The sequence below is a fragment of the Prinia subflava genome, chromosome Z (assembly GCF_021018805.1).
Source record: "Prinia subflava isolate CZ2003 ecotype Zambia chromosome Z, Cam_Psub_1.2, whole genome shotgun sequence".
Lineage (NCBI taxonomy): Eukaryota > Metazoa > Chordata > Aves > Passeriformes > Cisticolidae > Prinia > Prinia subflava.
Window position 1 is genome coordinate 59,957,413 of NC_086283.1, and position 27,529 is coordinate 59,984,941.

The window sequence follows — 27,529 nt, forward strand, 5'->3', positions numbered from 1 at the left end:
GATGTTCCATTCTAACAGACACAGAAGTACCAGGTTTTGAAGAATGGCCACAAATGATATGAAGTATAGCTCCATGCGAAGACTGTTCAGAAGTAAAAGAAATTTTCTATTCTCAGATGTGGGAGAGAAACATGAATAGGAGCACAGACCATTCCAAGTTTTATGAGGAATCTGAAATGAAATGGAGAGGTACAAGAAAGCATAGTAGGAGACAGTTAGGAAAGTATATGTCATAATAATGAGGTCCAGCACAGGAGAGATAAATGCAGCACAGTAGCAAAAGAGAGGCTGTTGTTTTACAGAAAGAATAGATGCTTGCATATCTTACTTGTTAAGAATCATAAGGAAGTAAATTTGTTTCTGAGGTCTCTGTACAGCAGCCAGTCCTATCCTCCGTGATTATTTGACTAGAAAAATTTGAGCACAGCTGGGGGCAAAATAAAGCTACATTTAAGGATCACCAGCAACACCAATAATTCAAAGATCTGGCTACACATTTTAAAGGTAAATTTACTTTTAATACTTGGAGGTGTATTATATCATTAAGTCTTATTTGGGTATTCCACTTAATTTGAAATATCTAAAATGGCTTATGCAGCTTCTTTGGGCATTTGTGGTGCTCCTGGTGACATTTCATTGCCAACTGAATATGTAAACCTAGATTTGTTCCCCGCACTGCAGTGCTATTCAAATTTTGACTTACTGACTTTTTTTTTGCATGTGTAACTGAAATGCTTTTTTTTCATGTAAGAGTAGGGTTTAGATACAGTGTATCTAAATTACTAAGTACCCTGCAGGGGCAAGCCCCATATAAAATGTTTCGGGTTATACTGGAGTTGATTTATGGATGATAACATCTATATTGCTGGCAATGTTCTCTTTCTTTTTTTTTCTTTTTTTAGTATTGATACTGATATACATAGGAAAGATATTAAACAGACTTGGGGACATGGTTTGGGTGATTATGAGTCAAGTACCAGTTATTTTGACTGCATTATCATGTGAGTAAGTGACAGGAGCCTGTGTTTGCCTTGGTGAATCACACCTGGATTCACCTTGGTGAATACACACACTGTATCCAGTTCTGGGCTCCACAGTGCAGTTTGGATATGAACATAGTAGAGAGAACCCAACAGTGGACTATGAAGATATGAAAGGACTGGAGCATCTCTCCTAAAACAAGAGGCTGAGACAGTGGGACTGTTCAGCCTGAAGAGAACTAGACTCAAGGGGAATATTATTGATCTGTAGAAATACCTGAAGGGAGGGTGCATAGAAGAAGCCAGGCTCTGTCCAGCAGCACCCAGGGTCAGAGGCAGTAGGAACAGACTGAAACACCATAGGTTCCCTCTGAGCATCAGTGAACACTTCTTACTGAAGGTGACTGAGTACTGGCACAGGTTTCCCAGAGAGGTGGCAGAGTCTCCGTCCTTGGGGATACTCAAAGCCATCAAGATAGGGACCTGGACAGCCCATTCTAGGTGAACCTCCAGAGGCCACTTATACTCTCAGCTATTTTGTGATCTATGTTTTCATTTAGAGTTTATTCAGATGGCCACCAGTAATAATGTGTAGCCTATTTATGAGCAATGTTTCATTTGGGCAAGTAATTTTTCGTTTTGATGTAGACAAGTGGAAACTTGTTGTGACTTGTTTAATGACATCAGGAAACCAAAAAGCTTCTCAGAAAAGCATATGAAAATATTTCAGTGTGGAAAATTATATGTAATATGAATTTAAAAATCATCCCAAACTTGCAGTTTAATTCAGAAAGCTGATACATTGTAATGGTCTGTCTCTTTTGACAACTGAATTTCTGTGTCAAATCTTTTTCTCATGTTCTGTGCCAGGGAATGTTAGACTGCCAGGTCTTTGGAGATAGGGTCTGCATTTAGCCCTTCACAGCAGTCTAAGAGTGATTGCATTATAGAAGTCATTATGCCAACACTACTACTGATGGGAAGATATTTTTGTGGGACAGAGTATTTTAGTTATCCCCCAAAGTCTGAAAAGATGGAATTTTTCTGAAATCCCTTCTAATGAAAGGTTAGGGTAATGCAAACAGGTACTGGGTAAATTTGCAAAAACAGTCAGTTATTTTTCTTGTAAGGTATTCTGGCTTCTGTGTAGTGGTTAACCCATGCCAGGCAGTACATAGGAAAGAAGTTGTGCTCTAGGTGGCAAGAATTTACTCAGACCCCCTTTAAAATCAGCTTTCTGGTGTCCAGGTATATTTTAGTATCTAGGCTATTTCTGTATATGTTCTCAATAGGGAGAATTCCTATTCTCAATTCTCCTTACAGGTGTGAAGCAAAAAGGAGTAGTGAATAGGAAAGGAAGAAGAGCTAGAACTGAGCAGAAAACTGTAGGCAGCTACTATAATTTGCTCTCCTTGGGCAACCACACTGTGAAATTAATGACAGGATTGCAATATAAGGAGTTGTGTAGGACTACTTCCTAGCATGGGTTTGATGTACAATGTGTAACACTGAATAGGTGTAATTAGAGCTGTATAAGATTTCCGAACTTTTGAGAGCCTGATTCTGCAGGTCATTACCACACCTAGTGTTTGATTCCATATATAGTCTCTGCTTTCTTTATGCTTATTATTTTGTGTATTTAAATGACAAAAGATAGCTTTTATTAAATAAATACAAAAAACCATATATTATGTTCTCCTTGTTTCCAAATACAGAAGTAACCACTCGCTACTATAGACTGCAGAAGCTGTTCTTTAAAAAGATACTTCAAAAATCTAGAATAATTTTTTTCCTGCCTTTGACTCCTGTTAGCTAATTGCAGTACTGTTAAGTCAGTTGACTACATCAGACTAATTGGGGCTTTTGAATGCTTTCTGTTTGGTTTACTGCTCATATTTGATAGAAAGAGAAGAGCAAGACAGTAGCTACTTACTTGAATGACTGAGCACAGTTGTGTAGATGCAGAAAATAGCTTCCTGTAACAGCTGCCAGTTTTATTGTTTCTGTTCTCTGTGTCACAAGCACAGCTACAATTACTGCAGTATTGTCACACCCTGTAAATTTTTTGTGGAAGTTTCTTTCTGTGTCCCTGAAGATGCAGAGCATACTGAGACTGCTTTTTATACACTTACACCAGTCTGAATTTACATTTTATTCTTTAATTAGCAGTAGTTTGATGATTAAACACTACTGGACGAAGGAGGAAGGTAATGATGAAAGTGGTAGAAGCCTGTTTGTAACAGATGAAAATGACTGGTTTGTTCATTTATTTGAGTTGTATTTTGCTTCCTAGAATCAGGCATAGTCAGAATTGCGAGAAAATCCTTTGGTACTGTGACAAAACCAAAATGAAGGAGCAAAAGCCACCTTATTGTTGGATTAAAAGTGTGGTTGTTGCTGCAGGTACAGGGACTTAGTGGGGTTTGATTTCCAGGTGGGTTTAAACTACAAGAGATGCAGAAGAGAAATTATCTGAGTGTGAACATGTGTTGTGCATTGCTCAGAGCAGTCTTACTGTTGTTACTTAGTCCCATGCAGTTTGTATGAATGGTGCTAAACATAGTGGGATTTCTTTATGAGACCATGTAGTGATGTGGCCTTCTCTGATATCTGAAAGTCAGATATTAATGTTTATGCATATTAGACTTTTCCTTAGGCATTTCTGACTGAAAGTGCCTGACTAACAACATCTGAAATACTATAATGCAGGAAATGGATTGTGACTTTTACCATTTCTTCCAACTCTAAATAGTTCATTAGCAGACAAAATAGAAAAGAGTGAAAAATCACAAATGTTCTATTTGCAGCTTTTCAGTATCCCATAAGGGAAAAATTAATTCCAGTGTTTCAACTGTTTTAACAGCTCTATCCCATTTTCCAGATGTTTTTAATTTGTCCATCTCTTTCCTATTTTATAATCTCGTTCTTAAGGCTACTCTAGTGGTGCATTTTTTTTTTTGTCAAAACCTACTCTGACATATAACTTATACTTAAAACCTTCTTTTAAATATTTTCTAGTGAGTTTATTGGGCAGCTGTTATAAAAAGCTGTATTACCAGCAGATACTTTGTATTTCAACTATGGATTGAATTTGGCTATTATCTTCTCCCATAAAGCACAATATGTGACACATGGCAGGGAAGAAGACAGTGTCTGAAAACATTGTCCTGGACTATTTGCACCATCCAATTGGGTAGCTTACCTTAAGGCAGCGCATTTGAGGGTAAAGTGGTAGTGGGTAGCAGTTCCATGTGTTCCAAAATGGCATGGTAATTTCAACAATTGTCCATTTTCATCCATTGAAACAAGAGAGAAAGAGGATTCTTCTGCTTGGAAGCTGCCACTGCATGTGTGTGTTATCTTTCTGAGAACATGAAGACATCCCATTCCAAGGTTTTTCTTGTTGAATTCAGACTTCCTTCATGCTGGGAGCTGTTCTGTAAATTCCCATCCTTTCAGTGTAGGAATGCAGTGATATGAACAAATTGTATTTCAAGTAGCCTTGTGGTAATTGAGATTTTATTCCTTCCCTTTCCTAAAGCTTACTTATACTTTTTTCCAGGGCTTACATGCCTGGCTGTTAAATTAGCTGATTGTTTTGCAGTAGAATCACATCACAATAGGGGTGTTTGTTTCATTTAGGAACAAATCAGCTTTTCACTGTCTTGGCTAACAAAAGATTTTCATAATGAATTGACAGTGAACTAGTGGAGTAACAGTTTTATACTCTTCAGCTCAGTTCTCAAAGATTTATACAGAGGAAGACCAGGATTACAGGTGGTCACTAATAACATTTCTTCCAATTTTTTCTTCTGCTCCCAGGGGTGCTGTGTTTTTTGGTTTGTATCAATTCGTTGCTTTCTCTTTCTGTTGTTCTCTCTAAGCAAGTTTTCTGCTTTTCTAGGACAACTAAAAGACATTGTACTTTATATGATGGACAGCATTCCACTCTCTCAGGAGTATGTCATATTCCAATGGCTGAACCGTTCTGTACCAAAACCAGAGAGGTTAGTGAATTCCGTAATAGTATTAAGAAATGTTGTTTTTATGGCACTTATTTGTGATATACAGAGGCAATATGCACCTCCTTATGCTGTTTCTCAGATACATCATAGTATTAAGGATGAATGTAACATTTGGAAGGCATGAGAAGTAAAAGATCTTGTGTCTGTCTTCTTAAGGGAGGTATGCAGAAGAAGTCTGTTGGCAACATAGATTTTCCCAGAGTCTTAGTAATGGGACATAAGATCTTTATTTATCAAGTAACCAGGCAAGAAAGCAACAAATGGAAGAAAGAAGTTAGGATTGGAAATTAGTTCCATTTTTTTCTGAATAAATCTGCACCTATGGTAGAAGCAGTCTACATACTAAATATTTAAATAAGTAGTACTTTAACATTCACAGAAATTCAGTATTGCCTTTGTGTGTTTTTGTGCATTGTAGAGGTGGGTGGTGGTGGAGAGTCAAGGCTTGGGATGTTAAACATTGAAACAAACCAAATTATATTTGCCTTTTATTCTTAGTTGTTGCTCTCAGTTGTGTCATTTCAAGACTTTCAGACTTCTCGGACTAGAGAGTGTGAAACACTGCTCTGTTTTTCAGCACTTTTATAAGCTTCTGGGTTAAGTGTATCTGATTACATGTCACCTTAGTATATTCATAGAGTTGATGAAAAAGGAAGTGAAGATTAAACTGTGTATTTTGTGGTGTTTTGGAATGCTCTGATCAGGAGCTGCAAGGAGGTGCATTCTTCAGAGGAGCAAGAGTACTTTCACAATCAATCAGGTTGCAGAGACCTGCTCTCTGCAATCAAGACAAAGCTGAACTGTGAAGCAGGTGGCACAATCTATACCCAGAGCATGGACAAATATTTGGGCTACTGAGCTATTATGCTTTTGTCACCAATTCGCTTCTGAGTCATTATGTGCTATTTTTGTTAATTGGCCACACTGTGGTTTAGAGACAATCACACTGGGAATCAAGGTGTTTTACAATGAGCTGAAGGTATTTTAAGTCTCATGAAGAAACAAGCCACATGTGTATGCTTTTGCCCTTCTTTCATTGAACAGTAAATTATGCAAAATATTTTGCATTTTTCTTGCAAGAAGAGCCTAGCTACGTGCTCTTACCAAAGATTAGTTGGCATATAGTTGCTTTCTACTTTGAGCATGATGTCATGTCACATCAGATGCAAGGGATTTATTAAGAAATGGATTAAAAAGTATTATTACTTTGGTGATTGGCAGTACTTCACCTTGTCATTTTTTTAAAAAGTACTCCTACATAAGACATTTCCTGAGACTGCAGGGAACGTATGCCAAGACTAGTTTTCTTTCACTTGTTTACTAGCTAGAGGTGTTTTTTTGGGTTTTACATTTTTTGAAAAGCCAGCAGAGAAATGTGCCTTTTCAAACAGAGAAAAAGCATTTAGGTACTTCCCAGTCTCACATGTGATCATCATTGTCTCATTAGCCTGTGCATTCTAGTCAGCCTAAGAGGTGCTTTAAAGAACCTATGGGTTTTGAGCTCTTTGTGAAACTGAGGAGGAGTATTTCCACTTCATTTGAAAATACCAGATAAAAGTGATTTAAACTTTTTCCTGAAACTATGTCTGAAAATTGTTGGGATAATTTCAGCCCAGTTTATCCCAATTCAGAGGAATTTCATAGATAAATGCAATAATAATAAAAAGCCAAAATTGTGAATGTAACATATTTAAGGAATTCTGCATCAAAACATCTGAAACCAAATTGTATTGCATTTGTGCAAATACATTAAAATTATCTAGTTTGTTTGTTTATGCACTGTAAATTAAATGAGAATGTAAATGAAGTTTATCTTTTTCTCTCAGAAGCTTTGAATAATATAGGGTATCATGGATATTGGTGCTTTTAGAAACTGAGGCTGAACACAACATCTTGTAGGCAGTAAAGTTGGAACTTTGTAAAGAGTTTCAGAAAGGTACTGCTCGCCTGTGGTTATATCATGTCAGTTGGTCTGTTGATTTATCAACAGCATAATTAATTGGCATTCATCTAAACATGTATTCAGAATTAAAAGCATCAATAAACCAAAATATTAGGTGTGATTAATATTAGATCAACTTACAGCACAGAATGAATCACAGAATATTAAGGGTTTGTAAAGGACCTTGAAGATTATCTAGTCCCAGCTGCCATTACCATGTGCAGGGGTACTTTCCCCTAGAACAAGTTGCTCAAGGCTTTATCCAGCCATGCCTTGCACTCTCCCAGTGTTGCAGCATCCACAAACTCCTTGGGCAGCCTGTCCCAGTGTCTCACCACCCTCATAGCAAAAAGTTTCTACCTAATATCTAATCTGAATTTTCCCTCTTTCAATTTGCACCTGTTATTCCTTGTCTTGTCACTACAGTTCCTGGCAAGGAGTCCCTCTCCACCTTCCCTGTAGAACCTTTCAGATACTGGAAGGTTTCCCCACAGCCTTCTCTTCTCCAGGCTGAACAGCCCCAATTTTCTCAGTCTGTCTTCATAGGAGAGGTGCTCCAGTCCTCTTACCAGTCTTCCTCTTTGTTCCAACAGTTCCATATCTTTCTTACAGTAAGGACCCCAGAGCTGGATTCAGTGTTCCAGTAGGGTCTTACCAGAGCAGAGCAGAGGGGCAAAATCCCCTCCCTCACCCTGCTGGCCACACTGCTTTGGATGCAGCCCAGGATCCCACTGGCTTTCTGGGCTGTGTGTGCTCATGGCCGGGTCGTGATGAGTTTTTCATCATCCATTGCCCCCAAATGCTTCTTGGCTGGGCTGCTGTCAATCACTTATTGCAACCTGTAGATGTTTCAGGTGTTGCCACGACCCAGGTACAGTGCAGAATTACCTGTTTACATGCATTTGCAGTGGCAGACTTGGGTACTCCTGGTTTATGTTATTGTGCTGCTCCACAAAATCCACTGCTTCACACAATCCACTGATCCACATGCCAGGGAGAAGGCACCCCACAAGGTCATGTAACACACTTGAGCTGCTGCTGCTTGTTCCATCTGTTTGTGTTTAGTGCAGGCTTGTCAGAGTGTTTTGAAGGGAAATTGTTCCACGTGTCATAAGTCATAATGCTAAGAAGTTGCTTCTAGTGGTATCAGACTAGGTTTTTCACTGCTGCTGTAGTATGAAAGTCCTTCCTGGCCTACCACAATATTTGGTGGTACTTTTGTTTTCTATCTTGTTGTTGTTGTTGTTGATGATGGTCATTTTAAATAGATGTCATCATAGTTCCTTTCACTTTCCTACTCAGGACACTGATGGGTATCCTAGTCTCATTTACCTAGGCTGGTATGCTCTTACTACAGCTGTATCAACTGGCATTAATCTAGGCCGATTACCAAGAGAGAAAGTCAGGATTATTCTGCCATATAGGAGGTTCTCGTTGGAACTAAAAAAATCTGATGAGAAATACATGCTATATGTCCAGTATACAGCTTAGCCACTGGCATGGGAAAATGTAATAATTTCTGTACGAATTCCCAGAGTGCTCCTTTGAAGTATGCACTTGTAGAGCTTTACTTTGAAAATGTGTATTTCCTACTACTGTTTTCACTGGCTCAGCTCCACCATGTGGTAATGTAGTGCTCAGTGGATGCTTTTACCTGCAGTTCTGCTTGCAGTGTAGGCACAGTCTAAATGTGCAAAAAAATTCTATTTCCTAGCCTTCTTGGTCTGCGCTGAAAGCAGTAATCCAACTGATACTAGCAAATTCAGATGAGTTCAAGTTCACCCCTGTTGGTAGAACAATTAATATTTCTTGTTGGTGAGGAAAACAAAACTCATCTTTGGTTTTGGACAGTCATATGAAATATGACTACTTTGTAGAAAGCTATCTTCTTTTGTGTGCAAGTTTTTGATGGGATGCAAAAGCAGTGCATGAGGGGAATTATTTCCTTTCCTTAACATTGGCATGTTCTGCAGGTTCTTATTGAGACTGCCAAAAAGCTGGGGCTCCAGTGTCATTCCAAGGGAACAATGATCACAATTGAAGGCCCACGTTTCAGCTCTCGAGCAGAAAGCTGTATGTTTCGCAGCTGGGGAGCTGATGTTATCAACATGACTACAGTGCCTGAAGTGATTCTTGCGAAGGAAGCTGGAATGAGTTATGCTTGTATTGCCATGGCAACAGATTATGACTGCTGGAAGGAACATGAAGAGGCAGTGAGTGAAACTTTTTTCCTGTGGTGTTGTCCAGAGAGATTTGGATAAGTATGTGTAGGTTTTCTTAAGAGATGACATACTAAACCTGATCTTAATTACATTAGTATCCCTGAGTTATTCTTGATGAATGATTGTGAGAGTAAGAATAGATGTAATTGTTGCTATCTCATTCAGTTTTATAAACCTATCTCACTACTAGCAAACCTTTTTGTTTCCTGTTGTCTGAATCAGGGGGTCTGTGAGTATGAAGTTCATGAATTCTGTGTGTGACTTGTCTGTGACTGGTCTGGTGTTTTTCCTTTTGCAGCTCTGTGCAAAATAATGCATATGCTTTAGTTCTCCTATTTGTTTCCAATACACAAGAATAAACCATATGCACAGAGGAAAAATCATTTATACTGTCTAAAAGAACCGATATTCTAGGGCTTCACATTTACGCTTCTGAGTTAAATTTATTTGGGTGTTTAAAATGTGTGCCATCAAAATTGAGAGACACCGCTCAGTTGTATTGTATTTCTAGGTTTCGGTGGATAAAGTTTTAAAGACACTGAAAGGGAATGCAAATAAGGCTACAAGCATACTTCTTACTGCTATACCTCAGATAGGCTCCATGGAATGGACCAACACCCTGCACACTCTGAAAGTAAGTATCCAAATGAGGCTGATGATGCGTGTGTGTGCACACGTAACACAGATGTGTGTTACAAGATGTTTTTGCTTAAAGCAAAATGTTTCAGAGTAAATGCTTCAAGAAACCAAATTAATTCAAGAAGGGCAGACAGATTCTTGCAAGTTTTGTTCCCAAGATCTAGCTTCAGTTTTACAAGTTTCAGTTTTGAAAAAGGTTAAAAAAACCAGATAGCTATATACAGTTGATGAAGTGAGACATCAACCATAAGATGTTCATAAGATACAAATAAATGAGATACGAAGTAAGATACAAATATGTGTGAGTATCCAAATGAAACCGTGATCTTTGATCTTCGCACAAAGGAGAGTCAAGTGGAAGAGACTGAACCCAACCAAAAACATTATGCTCACTTTAATATGTAGAAGAGGAGAAGTCTTAAAAGGTATGGGTAATAACCAGTTTGAAGTTGTTAGAATTATGTTCTCTATAGGTTTAAGACTAAGGTTCAAAAAATATGGAAAAGAAAAACATTTTGTAATATACTGGTGAGGGAGTTCTTAAGCGGAATTTTTCATAGACAAGGTTTACTTGTGTTTTTTATCACCTGTATTTCACAGGCATACTTGAAATTTGTTTGTGGCTCTAACAAAGAGAGGAAAAACAATGTTTAAAAAGTTTGGATGTCTATCCAGCTTCTCAACAAGCTTTTTTTACTGGGCTGAGATAAGGACCAGGAGAAATCATTCATCAAATACTGTCACAAGCAAAATAGGCTACACTTAGAGATATTAATTGGATTTTTTGCTAGCAAAATCAGAGCAGGATAATTCTACCCCTGGACTCTAATAGTCACATATTTAAGAATTATCATCAAAATTATGCTCAACATATAATCCTTAGTTAGAAAAACAAAAAACTACTAAACTAAACAGAAGAATAAATTCTCTACACTAAATCTAAGGCATAATCACTAGACAGAACCAAAAAGACAAATTAAACAATAAATCCACTCCTAGATTTTTCACTACAGTTACAATACAAATTTCCACTACGTTCTACTTAATTTTGTGATTTAATACATGTTTTGCCCAATTAATTATATATTTCTCTAGAAATAATTATTTGTCCCAATTAGTATCCCTATCTCAAAGTCCTCATAGTTGCCTGCATTCTCCACCAAAACTATCACGATTTCGACACTGGCCAACTGCCAGTGCATCCATGAAAAATCATTCATTCATTTTCTCTGCTATAGTCAAGCAGAGGAGGGGAGAAAGAAAAAGACATTAAAAGGACATGGGGTGAGATAAGTATTAGGACAAAACACTCCAAGGGCAAAACAGGCTCAATACTTCAAAAGGGTATAAAGAGAAATCTATTAATTAAAAGGCGATAATAAGAACTAAAACCTTTAGAACACCTTTCTACCCCTCTTCCCCCACCCCACCCTTCTTTCCTCCCCACCAACAGCACAGGGAGACAAAGCATGGGATTTTTTGTCAGTTTGTCACCTCTACAAATCTTTCTTCAGTTCACTTAGGGACAGAAGTTTCTTTTGCTATGTCGTGGGATCCTTCCCACAGGAAAAGGTTCTCTGTGAACTTCTCTAACATGATTCTAATTTTCACGAGTAGCAGTCCTGCACAACCTGCTGCAACGTGAGTTCCTCCCATGGGCAAACAATTTTCCCACAACTGGTTTGTTTGTGGGCCATTTAGTTCATGGGGTATAGTCTTTTAAGGATGAGCTGTTGTAGTCTGGAAGCAAGGGTCCTCTTCCTCTGTCTCTGGAAGCAAGAGTTTTCTCTCTCTCTCTGTGCAAACCTAACACCAGATCACAGCTTTTCAGCATCCACACGCTCCAGCATGAGCACCTTTTTCTCACAGGCTGCGTATGAATTCTGCATCCCTCCATGCACTTCATGAATTACAGGGAAAAACTTCATTATATTACAGTCCTCACCACAGCTTGCAGAAGAATGCAGTGTGCCTGTTCTCAGAGCCAGACAGTGATTGGTTTTGCCAGGCACAACAGAAAATACTTCTGTGGCTGGTTTCTTCCCTCCTCAGCAAAATTCAAGCCATGCAAAACCACCACAATCATTCATCAAATACTGTCACGAGCAAAACAGTATCAGCTTAGAGATAGTAATTGAATTTATTGCCAACAAAATCAGAGCAGGATAATGAGAAGTAAAAAAAACACTAAAAACACCCTCCTCACACCTCTCCCTCCTTCCAGCTCTTCCTCCTACCCCAGCAGTAGAAGGAGACAGGGAGTGGGGGTCATGGTCAGTCCATCACCTGAGGATGCTCCCACTGCTCAGGGAGAGGAGTCCTCCTGCTGCACCCTGGGACTCCTCCCACAAGAGACAGTCCTCCATGAGCTTCTCTGATGTGACTCCATCTCATGGACACCAGTCCCCCTCAAACTGCGGCAGTGTGGGTCACTTTTCCATGGGGTGCAATCCTCCAAGGACAGGCTGCTCCAGCCTGGGAGCAGGGCCTTTCTCTCCATGGGTCTCCCATGGAGTCACAGCTCCTCCATACGTCCACCTGCTCCAGCATGGGGCTCCTCCATGGGCTGTGATTCCCCTGGATCCCATGGGCTGCAGGGCAATCTCAGCTCCAGTGCCTGGAGCACCTCCTGCCCCTCCTTCTCCACTGATCTTGGTGTTTGCAGACCTGTTCTTCTCACATGTTCTTTCTCTGCTCTTCTCTGGTTGCAATTACCACTGCACAACCCCTTGTTGTTTTGAATTCTTCTTAAATATGTTATCACAGAGGAGTTACCATCATTTCTAATTGGTCCAGCCTTGGCCAGCACCACATCCATCTCTGGAGGCACCAGGGATTGGCTCTGCTGGGGATGGAAGAAGCTTCCAGCAGCTTCCCACAGAGGCCACCCCTGTAGCCCGTTTTTACCAAAACCAGGCTACACAAAACCAATACATCATATCAGTGATTCTCATCTCCAGTTTAGTCACTGTCATGAAGGGAAAACGTATTTAACAAAATTCACCTGGGACACTTTTTAAAGATAAATGACCAGGTCAGGGTTGTAGAACTCTAACACAAATTCTTGAAATTAGTCTTTTGCTAGTTCTTTACTGAAAAACCTACTTTTCATTAGGAGTGCCTGAATTATCTTTATGAATCTTCCTCACCTGTTTATCTGGAACAGTTATTTTAATGTTCCCTCAATACATATGAGAGGGGTAACTGACTTTTTTCTTTCCCTTTTGTATCCATTAGGAATGGATGGATAAAGGAGGCAACAAAATCACTATTGCTTCTTCCCTCTAATCCACAGAAAACCGTTTCAGAGGATGGGACTTTTTAATACAGATGCCTAACTATACAGCAAACTCAGAGTTTGAACAAGTAATGTAAAATCTGCTAGATACTCCTCAGGCACATTTTTTTCATACTGGTGTGAAAGGAAATCATTCCCAAGTCTATTGTGCAGCTGATGGATCTGCCTTGATTTCTGGCAGGCATACTTCAGTGAGCAGTGTCGTCTTGTGTTCCATTGCATGATTGTCTTGACTCTTCATTGGGAGTGAAAGAGAACTGGCACTACATTTGCAATGTTCCCCTTTAATGAATACCAGCTGTTCTCCCAGTTCATTGTCAAGTGCTTCCTCCCACTCAGTCTCCTAAGTACTGTTCACTGAAAGAAGAAAATGTGATGCACCAGAGGAAGAGTCACTTCATCCTAATGTTGCTTAACGCTCTTTCTCTTAAATATCTACTGCCTCATATCAATAAATACTGAGATAATTTCACTTGCAATTCTTAGGTATTTAAGTTCTTTGCAGGCAGGTTGAGAAAGGGAGTTGATCTCACGGCACTGGAAGAGCTGGAAACAGGCAGTGAGGATTGAAATCCTATAACAAGAAAGTAGGAGCCACAAGTGTTAATAACTTGAAAGAACAAGAACTCTGGAATAGTGAGAAATTCTGAAGCTCCAGAGGCTTTGGAGGCTTTCTTTAATTTTACATAGGAACATCAGGATAGGCTAAAAATGTTCGTGTTTTCCATGGGAATTCCATGGTGATAAAGCAGATGAAGGATTGGTGTTAACAAATCAGAGAGGTAATTTTGCAGGGAAGCAAAGAGAAAAATACATGTATATGTCTCTGTACAAGTGTGTAACTGAACCATAGAGTACTTTAGTATATTTTATAGTGGAAATTTTGAAGGCCAGATGATGGAGTTTTTTGAACTGATCTGTTTTGGAGGCACCTTTTCCTAGAGCTTGAAGGCAGCACCTCTTGCGTGCCCTGTGGAAGTGTGTTGAGGAACACAGACAAGGAGCAAACTGAGTAAGACTACAGCTGGTACACTACTATCAGTGACAGCATATATACAAGCCACAGCTGTGTTTCTCAAGTGGGCATTTGCAAATGTCCATTCTTGTGTTGGGGAAGCATGTGAAACAGTAAAGCTCTACACAGACACAGCTTTTCTTTTACAAAATCTGTAATCTGGCAGCTATGACAGGAGGAACTTTACCTGGCAGGAGAAAATGTGTTGTGCCCACCTGTATTTTTCTGTCTCCTTCCATGGAGGTATTCATCCCAGATGAACACATATGCCATATCCCCTCTGAATCTCACAGTAGTCTTTAGGAAAGACTCCAGTGTTGAAACAAAATGTCAAAGGGCAGGTTTTTTGGTAAAGGATAGGCTGCTTGCCATTGCTTTTCTTTGATGTATCATTTAATCTGTGATATGTCGGTGAGTGTAAGAGTACTTTGGAAGTTACTGGTTTTTAACTGTCTAAGATGTCTTTAGGACAGTATTCCCTGGCTGTAAGGAGATAATTTTCCAGTGTCATGTTAAAGCCTTCACTCTTTAAGAACAGGATATAACCACATAGTATTTATGTCCTGTGTCAGGAAACACAGGTGATGCTGATGATCACAGTGGTCCAAGTGATTTCTCCTTGGTGTCAAGGAAATTTCTGGATAAGCTGACCAGTCATGGGTATACAGCTGGATATGCTGTTAACTGAGAAGAGTTGTTTAGTGAGATGATAATTACTGGCAATTGTTGCTGTAATCCTCATGAAACTATGGCATTCGACATCCTATGAGGAGCAAGTAAGGCAAATAACAGTATTGTTGCTGGAGTTCAGGGGAGCATACTTGTTTTGATCAATGAACTAGTATGTATAATCTCATAGGAGACAGCTCTGAAGAGTCAAGGAGCTCCAGAAGGTTGGCAGGTCTATAAAGACAGAATTCTCCAGGCACAGTACTGCTCCACAGAAAGACCTTGACTGAACAGGAAGCAGCTCTAGTATAAAAATGCAGCATTCAAGGGTTGGAAGCAGAAACAAGCTACAAAGAAAGAACCTAGATGGAAGCGCAGGTATGTTAGGGATGCTTTCAGGACAGTGGGAGCCTGTCTATAGTTGACAATTGGAAGAGGTGTCAAAGGCAACAAGGACTGCAGCCAGTGCATTGATAACAAAAACTTACCACGGAAAACATGAACTTATTGCCCATGAAGTAAATTAATTTGTGAGAGCAGACAGTTTCATGTGGGAACTGATAAAGTAGACTTCCTTTTATCCTTGCTACAAAAAGTATTAGTTAGAAAAGGACTGTCCTATTGAAAAGAATTTTAGCTCATCATAACTGGGAATTGAGCTCTTTACCCATGAGTATCAGGAGAATCTGTACTATAATGTTATGAAGAATGTCCTGTTAGAACTAAGATTTTTTTATAGTGTGGCTGTAAGAAGTTCAGCTTCTGGTAAGGTGTTAGAGCTTTTGTGAGTACTCCTCAGGTAAGTTTCTTGGCTCTGTGGGGAAACCTGCTGGTACTGCCTGTCTTTTTCTTGAGCTTCTGTACTAGCCTGTGAGAAATGGTATTCGTCAGATCTCTGATACAAGGAATAATGCTGTATTTTGAGATTGTGGTAAGTGAATACTCTAGGATAGTTCAGATTGAGTAAGGTAACTGTAGATGTGTTTCAGTACACTTCCATCAGGGAGTCACTTGGCCATTTATGTGATTTGACAGGTAACAGGTTGAAGGGCATAAAGCTTAGTATTTTTTCAGTCATTTTTTTAGTCTATGTCAAACTGAAACTTATAATGTAAGTTTCTGTAAATTCTGTATGCAAGTTCTGTATGTCGAACTCTAATCTTCTAAATATTTTTGAGTGATTTTCTTGCTCGAAAACTATCTTGGAGAAATCAGTGACTATACATATGTGATCAGAGTATATTGGCTCAGGTGATTAAAGTGAAGGAGGAAAATTCATCAAGGCTTCACTTCAGCTGTAGTTGCATTGGTCCAAATGCAGGGGTGCTTGCAGGCCAAGGACTTCTCAAAAAAGCAGAGATTAAAATGTTTCTTAGACCTTGCCCTTGAATATGGCTAGTGTCAAAGTTGCCTATCCCTACATAACTTGAATAGTTCATTTACTCACAGTCAGTGCCATCTGACTGGTTTCTGTTCTTGATAGCTGTACTTCAATATTGATGGAAAGTCCTGTGGAAGTCACAGAAAGCATGCTGCACAATTTTTTATTTGTAGTCTGTGAGCACAAAGTCCATTATTTAGTGGTTTTGCAATATGGTTGTTTTTCTCCATACCAATAAGCCTATCACATGGCTTTACAAAAGTTATAATGAAAACTCCTCGTGCGTATATGCCCTCCTTGTAATTATATTGACTTCTGTGGTGCTGGAAAACATTGGGGCTACTACGCACATGAAAGGAGTTACACCTGTTTGTAGCCAAAATGGATGCTACATAGTCTACCATTACAATGAAGAGTAATTATCTCTGCATTGGCAAAAGAAGCATTTATCTCCTGTGACTTTGTATTTCAGACAACGGTGCAGTGTTCGGTCATCCTGCCAAAGCAGTAACAACCTGGATGGACCTGGAAGTTTCAGTGCTTACAAGGAAGAGTGGATCACTTTCGAACTTTCAGAGGTTATAATATCTTCAAAAATTGTTACAAGCTTAAAAGAATGGACTAAACAATGACCAGTGATCATGTGTAAGGCTGCTGTTAAAATCTTTGTCGGTTTGATCATGTATAAGATGGTTGAAATTAGATTTTGGGTATGTTTTCATCTATAAATAGCCCTAGTGACAAACTGTGTCTGACAGTGCTGAGAGAAAAAAAAGTCAGTATCCTCTATTCAGTGGTACCTTTTAACTGATGGTAGAAAGAAAAGTCTAAGTAATATTGTTGTTGCAGTTTCATAAAATAAGATCTAAGAAAGCACATTCATAGGCTATTTGTGTTGCTGTTTCTACCTCCCATCTTTTCCTTCAACAAGATACATGGTTACAGTTCACTTTGGAAATATAACAGAAAAACTGAAAAACAATTTCAAATTAAAATTACTATTTTTATACATTATCCATATTTTTTATTCCAGTGATTTTTTTAAAGCAGCATATTTGCTAGAAGACATGGTTTAATAATTGTGGTGATTCTGTCACAGAAGCAGTTGTGTCCTGAGTCAGTGTTGGAGATTGAAGTAATACCTAGACCAAATTTGTGCCTGAAGATGTACTTTACGTGACTTACAGAACTGTACTTTGCTGACAGTATCCCAAGCTCTCTGCTGGCCATTTTCTGCTTCACTGAACAGTTTCAATTTTAGTTCCTGTATTAAGTGATGAATGTGCTGGAGTGGTTTGAATGTATGCATTTCAATTTTTTATTACAGTTTTATTTTAATAAAATAACCTGCTACTTCTTGTCTAGTAAATAAAACAAATGAAACTTATGCTTCTCCAAGATGTGTGGAAATTGGGGTGGGGGGGTTTATTTACTTGTAGTCGTTATGTCTCACAGTGATTTTTGCCATTCATGGAACAGGTTGATGATGATACCTTGTAAGCAACACTTGCAGAAAGACACTTAAAAAATACTGTGCTGCTCAGAACTCTAGGTTCTGTGTCCCTTAACAACAGGGATTGCTGAGGAAGAAGTGGATCAGAATGCAAGGGAAAGATCAGAAACATGAACGGTAAGGATCGTCATAATACTGTAAAAAAAAATACTAATCCATAGGAAAATAGAAGAAAGCAGGTACACAAGCATTTTAGCTTCCTAGTCTTTTTCTGTTAGACACCCAGTCTCATGCTGTGAAAGCCTTTAGATCTGGATGTATTCTTCCTAGTAAAACCAGTAGATGTGCTTTTCAGATACTGGTGAAAGTAGCTTAACCAATTTTCTGTATTTCCTAGTGTTTTTTTAAGAACTTGGATTGCAGGAGCCAGGGCTTGAACATACCTTTCATTACCTTCAACTAAGCCAAATCATGTATCTGGCCTTAAGAACGGTTTCCATTTTTATCATTCTTTCACAGGCGCTTTTGTTGAAATGGATCAGAGCCAGGAAATTCATATCTGAGTCTTCTAAGAGAAAGCTTTTTCTTGATGTCCATTTTCAACCCCCTTGGGTTGCTCTTTTTGCATTTGGTAGTGACATACAATGGTAATTATTATGCTATTTTTTTTTTATTTATATACTGGGTACTTAGTGTCACAGGTGAGTGGCACAGAGAAGGTCCATAGGTATTAGGTTCTGTTACACTTTCTGTTATTCATATGCAAGGCTAGGGGAGAACACTAGGTAAGAATGGTGGCATCCAAAGAATTATAGTCAATAGCACAGTGTCCAAGTGGAAACCAGGAGCAGATGGTTTCCCTCAGAGGTCTGGAACCAGTACTGTGTAGTATTTTCATCAATTAAGTAAGATAGTGGGATTGAGTTTGTGGAAGGCAAAAGCACTATGGTGAGTGAGGGAAGGAATGCTATCCAGAGGGAATTTGACAGGCTCAAGGAGTGGGGCCCATGTTCAACAAGAAGGTTGAAGGTGCTGCATTTGAGTTGAGGCAAAAGGGGTTGAGATCGGCCTTGTGGAGATGGACATTTGGGGTGGTAGTGGATGAAAAATTGAACATGGGACAGCAGTGTGCACTCACAGCTCAGAAGTTCAACTGCATCCTGAGTGGCATCAAAAGCAGAGTAAGGGAGGTGACTTTGCCCCTCTGCTCTCCTGGCCCCCTACCTGGAGTATTGCATCCAGCTTTGGGGTCCTCAGTGAGAAAGATGTGTTGGAGCAGGTCCAGCAGAGGACCACAAAGATGATCAGAGGGATGAAGCACCTGTCCAAAGAGGACAGGCTGAGGGAGTTGAGGTTGTTCATACTGGAGAGGAAAAGGCTCTAGGGAGACCTTATAGTAGCCTTTCAGAACATAGAGAGGGCTTATGAAGAAGATGGAGAGAAACATTTCACCACAGCATGTAGTGATGGTTTTAAACTCAGAGTGGGTATATTTAGATTGGATGTAAAAACGGTTTTTATGAAGGGGCTGCTGAGACGGTGAAACAAGTTGCGTAGAGAAGTTGTGGATATCTTGGAAGTATTCAGAATCGGGTAAAGAGAGTTCTGAACAGTCGTGACTAGTGGAAGGCATCCCTGCCCGTGGTGGGAGGATTGGGCTATATGTCATTGCTGGTTTGGGCTGGAAGAGACCTTTCTGTGGTACTTACTTGCTCTGTCAACACAGGCTTAGTACCTAATGGCATCTCATGCTGAATTTGTATGAAAAGTCTGTTAAACTCTGGTAGTGTGTAGGGTGTTTTTTGCAAAGTTCAATGTACATTTTATACTCTGAAATATGTTGCACGTAATTTATTCATAGGACTACATAGAGAGAGATGGTAATTGGCAAGAAAAGCATAGGATAATGTTTAATTATGTAAAGATAGGACCAAACATAAGTGATTTTAATTGTCTGTCTAAGCAGTCTTAAGAAATGTATTTATTGTAGGCAGAACTGAAGTGAGGTAGGAAGAAGATACAAATAGTATCACATTACTAAAACCAAGTAAACATTCTAACAAAGAACCATGGCCCCTGCTTGAACTCAGAACTCAGAATATGTCTGTTTTCACAAGAATGAGACAGTGATGGGCTGAGGGCTTCACTAATAGAAGTTACCACTCTTCAGTTTGAGTGTCTCTCCATGACTTTTTTTTTTTTTTTTGCAACTGTTATTCAGTCCATTCGCTGTGAAGAATTTGTAGTACTGCCTTCTGGTGCAGAGCATTGATGTTGCTCCTATATCATAACATCAGAATCAGTGTTAGCAAGTACTAGTTTGAGGCTCTTAGAAAATTGCATCTTGGTCTGGTAAATGGCTTATCAGGATATAGGATGGTAAATTGTGGCTGTTGCCAAGTTTTCAAACATCCCAGGTTCCAAAGTGTGGCCTTCAAGCTTGACTGATATAATTGCTTGTCTTACAGAGACTTCATGGTTTCTGGTTGTTAAGTATGACATGTTATATACTTCTGGTTTTGCATTAACATCTCTTACACCAAATTCTGTCTCCTAGAAAAATTAACAAAGCTTTTAGCAGGAAACCTTTCTATGTGTATGTTTCACAGACCACTTTAAAGCCTCTTCTAAACACCAGTCACTTCAAGACGGGTACCTAAATAGTGAGCACTGAAGCAAATGATGTAGCTTCTCTGTGGTTAAATTACATGTCATAAAAAATGGATTAGAACCATGGAAAGCTTAGTAATGTATTAGCTACTGGAATTTTACCTTTAAGTTTTCCAGGTCTGTTTCTTATTCTCCAGCAGAATTGTCCTAAACTTAATGATTTGTATGGCCTGAATGCTATCTTGACTTTGGGTCGAAGAGAACACCCCTAGAGCGAGCAGGAACTGCTGAAGAACAGATCAGTCTCACATGCTTCTCTGCAGAATATGCCTTGGGGAAATGGAGAAATGCAGCTGGGAAACAGTGGGTATGTTAGAAATAAAGGCTCAAAGCGTAATTTTCTTTCCCACATAGACAGAGGAAACACTGAGTGGAACTGAGTGCTTGCAAATAGCACAAATGCGTAAAGCAAGAGGTATGCCAATATTAGGCAAGGACCAGGAAGCGCAATAAATAGCCAACTGATTTCGTACTCAATTTTCAGCTGGCATCCAAAGCCAGAGATTGGAACTCTATGAAACATAGAGACCTACACAGACCACAGGCAGAAATGTCACAGCAGGGTAAGCAAATGACATGCAAGAGAAGACATACACCCACTCAGAGGAGCTTTTGTCCAACTGTCTTTTCAGTGATGTTCGTTAGGAATTCTGCCTTATCTTGGCACAGGTATCCCAGGCAACAGAACTCCTTCTGCTTTGAGTGAAGAGATTTCTCTATTTGGACTCAGCTCTGTTGTCTATATTCCAGACTCACACTTACCTGTATCATGAGCACTTGCTCTCTGAGTGTGGACTTACTGTTATCTCCTACCCCACTCCTCACTGATTGTTTGGATGTTGTATTTTGCTTAGCCCAGCTATCCATGGCTTTCGAAGTCCTTTTATCTTGGATGAGATCTCCCTTTATTTTGCTCAGACCATCCTCCAGTGTGCATATTAGCAGTATAATGTACTGATGGCAATGCAATATTGTGGGTTCAAATATGGCACAAAGTAGACAAGGAGGTAGGCCATTAGATTTACTCATTTTCTCCCTTTTCTATTTTCTCTAAAGCATTCTTTGCAGCCTGACACTGATCTATCTTGCTAACATGAGATTGCCCACTCGTATCTCGTTTTCACTTATCTAACACTTAACAATCTTTCATGCTAATATCCAAAGCATCTCTCAGAATTTGCACAGGTGGCATATGACATCAGAATTGAGTTTTTGTATTAGTGTTCAAAACACCTCTAAGAGCAGTTGCCGTTCCCAGAACAAACCAGCAAGAGAGTATTTTGTCTATTGAAACCAGCTGAGTATCAGTAGGAGGAGAAATTAATTCAGGAGGTGCTCAGCACTGGGCGGGATTAGCTTTCTAAGACGGAAGTTCTGGCTTAACCGTTTTAACGACTGCTTCTTCTCCCCACTGTCATTGCAATGTTAGCTGAAGCAGGACAGTGCAAAACAATTGAAATTAACATTTATCACACTTCTGCAGAAGTTTGTCATTGTTTATTTAGATGATTGACAATTTCTCCACCACCTTTGCTATGAATTGGCTCAGGCAATTTGTGATGTAAAGACCTGTGGAATGATTAGGCATATTTGAAAGTATGTTTTCAGTCTGAACATGGGGGTGTCATAGATGATACACAGCTGGAATTAAGAATAGTACCTGTTGTGAGAGAAACTTATTCTAGAGGACACATGAACTCTGTCCAGTTATTTGGTTTCTTACAGTGTGGTTCCTCTAGCACAAGACATTTCATCTGAAATCTTTTCATTTGACTGTAGAATCTTAATAGTGCATTATAAGAAGCAACTTTTCTATGGGCTTTTATCAACTCTAAAAGAAGGTTCCAAAATACATTTTTTGTATTTTCATAACACAGTCAAACATTAAAATCATTCTTTTGCATCTGTCTGAAGGTAAACCGGGAAGGTAAGCTAGTAGGACGATGGTGCTAATAAGAGTTTCTTTCCCCTTACTTGCATGGGAGTGCAGGGGAAAAAGCTTTCCTAGGGTCAGTTTACTGCGCATTCCATACTCCACGGCATTACTGGCCTCGTATAGGAGTGAGTTTGCCCTTACTTGCTTGTGAGGGAAGGGGAATAGGCTTGTCTCAGTTTCATAGATGTCCCTCCCTTCATGGTGTTACTGGTCTCGCACCAGGCCTTGCTTTCTCCTTACCTGCATGTGAGGGCTAGGGAATAGGCTTTCATTGCCTCAGTTTAGTAGACATCCCACCCTCCTTGTTCTTCCTCAGCTGCTAGCAAGAGTTGCTTTCCCCTTACTTTCAGGGGAATATGCATTTCTCGGCTCAGTTTAGTACATGCCCCTCCCTTCATAGTGTTACTGGGCTAGTAGCAGGAGTTGCTTTCACCTTACTTCCATGTGAGGGCAGGGGAATAGGCATTTCTCAGCTCAGTTTAGTACACTTCTCCTCCATGGTGTTACTGGGCTGGTAGCAGGGAATGCATTCCTCTTACTTCCATGTGAGGGCAGGGGAATAGGCTTCACTCAGCTCCATTTAGTACACTTAACCCTGTCACTGTTTCTGCTGGGTGGGTAGCAGAATTTTCTTTCCCCTTGCTTGCATGTGAGGGCAGGGGAATAGGCTTTCCTCGCCACAGTTTAGTAGATGTCCCTCCCTTCATAGTGTTACTGGGCTGGTAGCAGGAGTTGCTTTCCCCTTACTTCTATGTGAGGGCAGGGGAATAGGCTTTCCTCGGCTCAGTTTATCACACATCCGCCCCTCCATGGAATTACTGGGCTGGTAGTAGGAGTGAGATTCCACTTACTTGCATGTGAAGGCAGGGGAATATGCTTTCCTAGGCTCAGTTAGTGCATGTCCTCCCATCCATGGTGTTACTGGGCTGGTAGCAGTAGTTGTTTTCCCCTTACTTGCGTGTGAGGGTAGGGGAGTAGGCTTTGCTTGGCTCCATTTATGACATGTCCCTCCCTCCATGGTGTTACTGGGCCACCAGCACGTATTGCTTCCCACTTACCTTCATGTGAGGCAGGAGAATAGCCTTTCCTCATTTCAGTTTAGCACACATCCCCCCCTTCATGGAATTACTGGCCTGGTAGTGTGAGTCAGTTTCCCATTACTTGCATGTGAGGGCAGGGGAATAGGCTTTCCTCGAGTCTGTTAAGTACGCATTCCCCTCTTCATGGTGTTACTGGGCTGGTAGTAGCAGTTGCTTTCCCCTTATTTGCATGTAAGGGGAGGGGAATAAGCTTTGCTCAGCTCTGTTTAGCACTTGTCCCCCTTCCTTTTAACTGTGCTAATAGCAAGAGTTGCTTTCCCCTTACTTGCATGTGAGGGAAGGGGAATAGGCTTTGCTTGGCGGAATTTAATATACATGTCCCCCTCCAAGTGTTACTGGGCTGGTAGCAGGAGCTGCTTTCTCCTTTACTGGCATGTGACAGCAGGGGAATAGGCATTCCTCGGCTTAGTTTAGTATACGTGCCCCCCACCAAGGAATTGCTGGGGTGGTAATAGGAGTTAGTTTCCCCTTACTTGCATGTGAGGGCAGGAGAATAACTTTCCTTGGCTCCGTTTAGTACATGCCCCCATCTTTATGGTGTTACTGGTCTGGCAGCAGCAGTTGCTTTCCCTTTACTTGTATGTGAGAGCAGGGGAATATACATTCCTAGGCTCAGTTTATTACACGTCCCCACCTCCATGGTGTTACTGGTCTGGCAGCAGGAGTTGTTTTCCCCTTACTTTCATGTGAGGACAGGGGAATAGGCTTTCCTCAGCTCAGTTTAGTAGACATCCCTCCCTCCATGGTGTTACTGCTCTTGTAGCAGGAGTGAGATTCCCCTTACTTGCATGTGACGGCAGGGGAATAGGCTTTGGTTGGCTCACTTTAGCAGATGTGCCCCCATCCTCATTGTTACTGGGCTGCTAACCAGAGTTGCTTTCCCCTTAGTTGCATGTGAGGGCTGAGGAATAGGCTTTGCCCAGCTATGTTTAGTATACATTCCCCCATCCATGGTGTTACTGGGCTGGTATCAGGAGTTGTTTTCCCCTTTGTCTTGGTTTGGAAAGACAGGTATCTTTCAGGAAAAACTGGAGTTTCCCTTGGAATGGAGAATGTAGAAACCCCCTCCCTCCAAATTATTACAATTTTGCAATTAGGAGCTTTCAGGAAAAAATATGGGACTAGGAATAACAGTTGTTTACCAGGAATATTAAAAAGAAAAAAATACAAATGCAGTAGTACAAAAAAAGCTTGCGTTTCCTTCTTGCTGGTCAGTGGAGACATCACAGTGATCTTATTGATGATCTCAGTGGGAATTTGATGCCACCCATCTTCCCACTTTATGCCCAGGAACTGGATCTCCTTGGCAGGTCCCTTGACTTTGTTCTTTTTGATGGCAAAACCAGCTTCCAGGAAAATCTGTGTGATCTCTGTTTTCTCAAACACTTCCCTTGCCGTGTTCCCCCACACAATGATGTCATGAATGTACTGTAGGTGATCTGGAGCTTCACCCTTTTCCAGTGCAGCCTGGATCAGTCCATGGCAGATGGTGGGACTGTGCTTCCACCCCTGGGGCAGTCGGTTCCAGGTGTACTGCACGCCCCTCCAGGTGAAAGCAAACTGAGGCCTGCATTCTGCAGCCAGAGGAATGGAGAAAAACGCATTAGCAATGTCGATTGTGGCGTACCACTTTGCTGCTTTGGACTCCAGCTCGTACTGGAGTTCCAGCATGTCTGGCACAGCGGCGCTCAGCGGTGGAGTCACTTCATTCAAGCCACGATAGTCCACAGTCAGTCTCCATTCTCCATCAGACCTGCGCACAGGCCAAATGGGGCTGTTGAAGGGTGAGTGGGTTTTACTGACCACCCCTTGGCTCTCCAGCTCTCGGATCATCTTGTGGATGGGGATCACAGCATCTCGATTCGTCCGATACTGCCGGCGATGCGCTGTCGAGGTGGCAACAGGTACTCGTTGCTCTTCTACCTTCAGGAGTCCTACTGCAGATGGGTTCTCTGACAGTCCAGGCAGGGTGTTCAATTTCTTAATGCCCTCTGTCTCCACAGCAGCTACTCCAAAAGCCCATCTGAACCCCTTAGGGTCTTTGTAATAGCCATTCCTGAGATAGTCCATGCCCAGAATACTCGGAGCCTCTGGGCCAGTCACAATCGGATGTTTCTGCCACTCCTTCCCAGTCAGGCTCACCTCGGCTTCCAGCAGAGTCATTTCTTGTGATCTCCCCGTCACACTGGCAATGGAAATAGGTTCTGTTCCCACATGTTCCAGTGGCATTAGTGTACACTGAGAACTGGTATCAACTAAAGCTTTATATTTCTGTGGCTCTGATGCACCAGGCCATGGGACCCACTCAGTCCAAAAGACTCAGTTTTCCCATGCCTCTTCCTGGCTGGAGGCAGGACCCCTCTAGCACCAGTCACTACTCTCTTCCTGTGCATACATAGTAGAGGTTTTTTCAAGGGGGTCTGACAGAGCATCCTCATTTCTGTAATACCTGACAGCCTGGTCATGGGAGGCTGAGGCTACCTTCATTCTAGTGGAACCCCCTCGGTTAGTGTTTCTCTCTTTGAGCTCACGCACCCATGCTAGAATAGAATAGGGTTGCTGCTAGAATAGAAGTGGGCTTCCCATCCCACCTTCCCATGTCTTCCCCATGGTCATGCAGGAAGGACCACAGGTCAGCTCGTGAGGTCTACCCTCTGTCTCTAGCTGAGGGACGTTGGGCTCTGGCTGTGGGGTCTGTGACTCACACAGGTGCCACATGGGAACTGTTCCTCCTCATCTCCTCCCTTACGTCTCTTATCTCCTCTTGGAGTTCTTTAACCACGGCAGAGACCTGAGCCTGCATCATGCCATTGATCATGCTCTCATAATTTCTGAACTTGTTGGCTACGGAACCCACTCTCTCTCGGTTATCCTCAGCATTAATTGTTGCAATGAATGTGGCTTATTGAGATGGCCCTTTAGTTGCCAGATTCCACAACATTTGCCCTGTGCATCTGACCTTGTCGGGGTCATTGTCATGCTGTCCGCCCCTCCCAAAAAGTACCTCCAATACCGCTACTTCTCTCAGCTGTTGGATCCCTTCCTCAACAGTCTTCCAGCGCATTCTATGGTGGTGCTCCTGCATTCTGTCTCTGTGGACAAACCTCTCCCTTACACTCATCAAAAGCTGTTCCCAAATGGAAAGAGGCCCTAGCTGCCTTACAAATACCTGATTCACACCTGAGTCCTGGGTCAAGGGTCCCAAATTCCTTGCCTCACCACTGTCCAGTTGCACCCCCATACCCATAAGGTCCCAGACCCTAAGTAACCAGGCTGTATAAGGCTCACGTCCCCGTTGTACAATATCTTTTTGCAGACTACAGAGACTCATACGACAGGGACTCAGTGATGATCTCAACCTGAGGCTCCCCTGTGGGTTTTGAGGGCCCTCCTTTCTTATCTTTATTACCTGGGTTCACTGATTTCACCTTAGACTTCTTTGTTTCCACAGGGGCAACTGCTGCTGGCTGTGGCTGCCGCTGTGGTTCAGATGGAACCTGGACAGTTGTAACGTCTGTGGGTTCCACTGCTGCACCTTCAGACTCTCCTTTGTCAAGGCAGGGGGAGGGTTTCCCATCAGCTGGGGCTAATGAGGCTACCACAGGGGAAATGTACTTCCTCAGCATCTGGCCCATCTCACATATCTCCTTCACCCAGTCTGCGTGGTTTCTCTCTGAGGTAGGCTGTGCGGCAGGGTCAGGCTCTGGGGCAGTATCCTTATTCTCTGGGGTAGGTATCAGGGTGGTTATCCAGGCCAATCTCCCCTTATTTCTGAATAGGCATACCAGCAACACCAGACACTGTATGTATGTATAATAATAATGTATGTATATCATTAGCATTTAGAGAAGACTTAAACCCTTCATAAACTGGTGTAGTAGATGCAAAGAGCTGAGTGAAGGGTTGGGGAAAAATTTCCCCCGGTGTCATTTCCTCACAGTAGGTACCATTGTTAAAGTAACCTCAAAAACACTCAGGGTGCAATACCTCTGAATCTATGTGCCTGCCTTCCAGAGGAAGTTAAATATCCATTAATTCCTCACCTTATTAACCCTTAAAATAAACTGAATAGCAGCCACAGTAGCCTTAGTTATAGGGCCCATGTTTAGATAAGGGCCTGCAAATGGCAGAAACACAGCCACAACCACATGCCACCCAAACCAAGGTAAGCTAGACCACATGATGCTGTCCAACGAGGC

At 41.2% G+C, this 27,529-nt stretch overlaps 1 protein-coding gene across 3 annotated transcripts in view; it reads left to right on the forward strand.

The window, feature by feature from the left end:
* Positions 1-17,558, forward strand: part of MTAP (methylthioadenosine phosphorylase) — a 37,145-nt gene extending 19,587 nt beyond the window's left edge. For 2 of the 3 annotated variants that reach the window (XM_063422990.1, XM_063422993.1), the window contains exons 5-8: positions 4,885-4,987; positions 8,921-9,160; positions 9,681-9,803; positions 13,046-16,637. In XM_063422990.1, the coding sequence (XP_063279060.1) occupies positions 4,885-4,987; positions 8,921-9,160; positions 9,681-9,803; positions 13,046-13,096 (517 nt within the window). In that variant the 3' untranslated portion in view covers positions 13,097-16,637. The other variant, XM_063422992.1, reaches the window with a different exon arrangement.
* Positions 17,559-27,529: the final 9,971 nt, after the last annotated feature.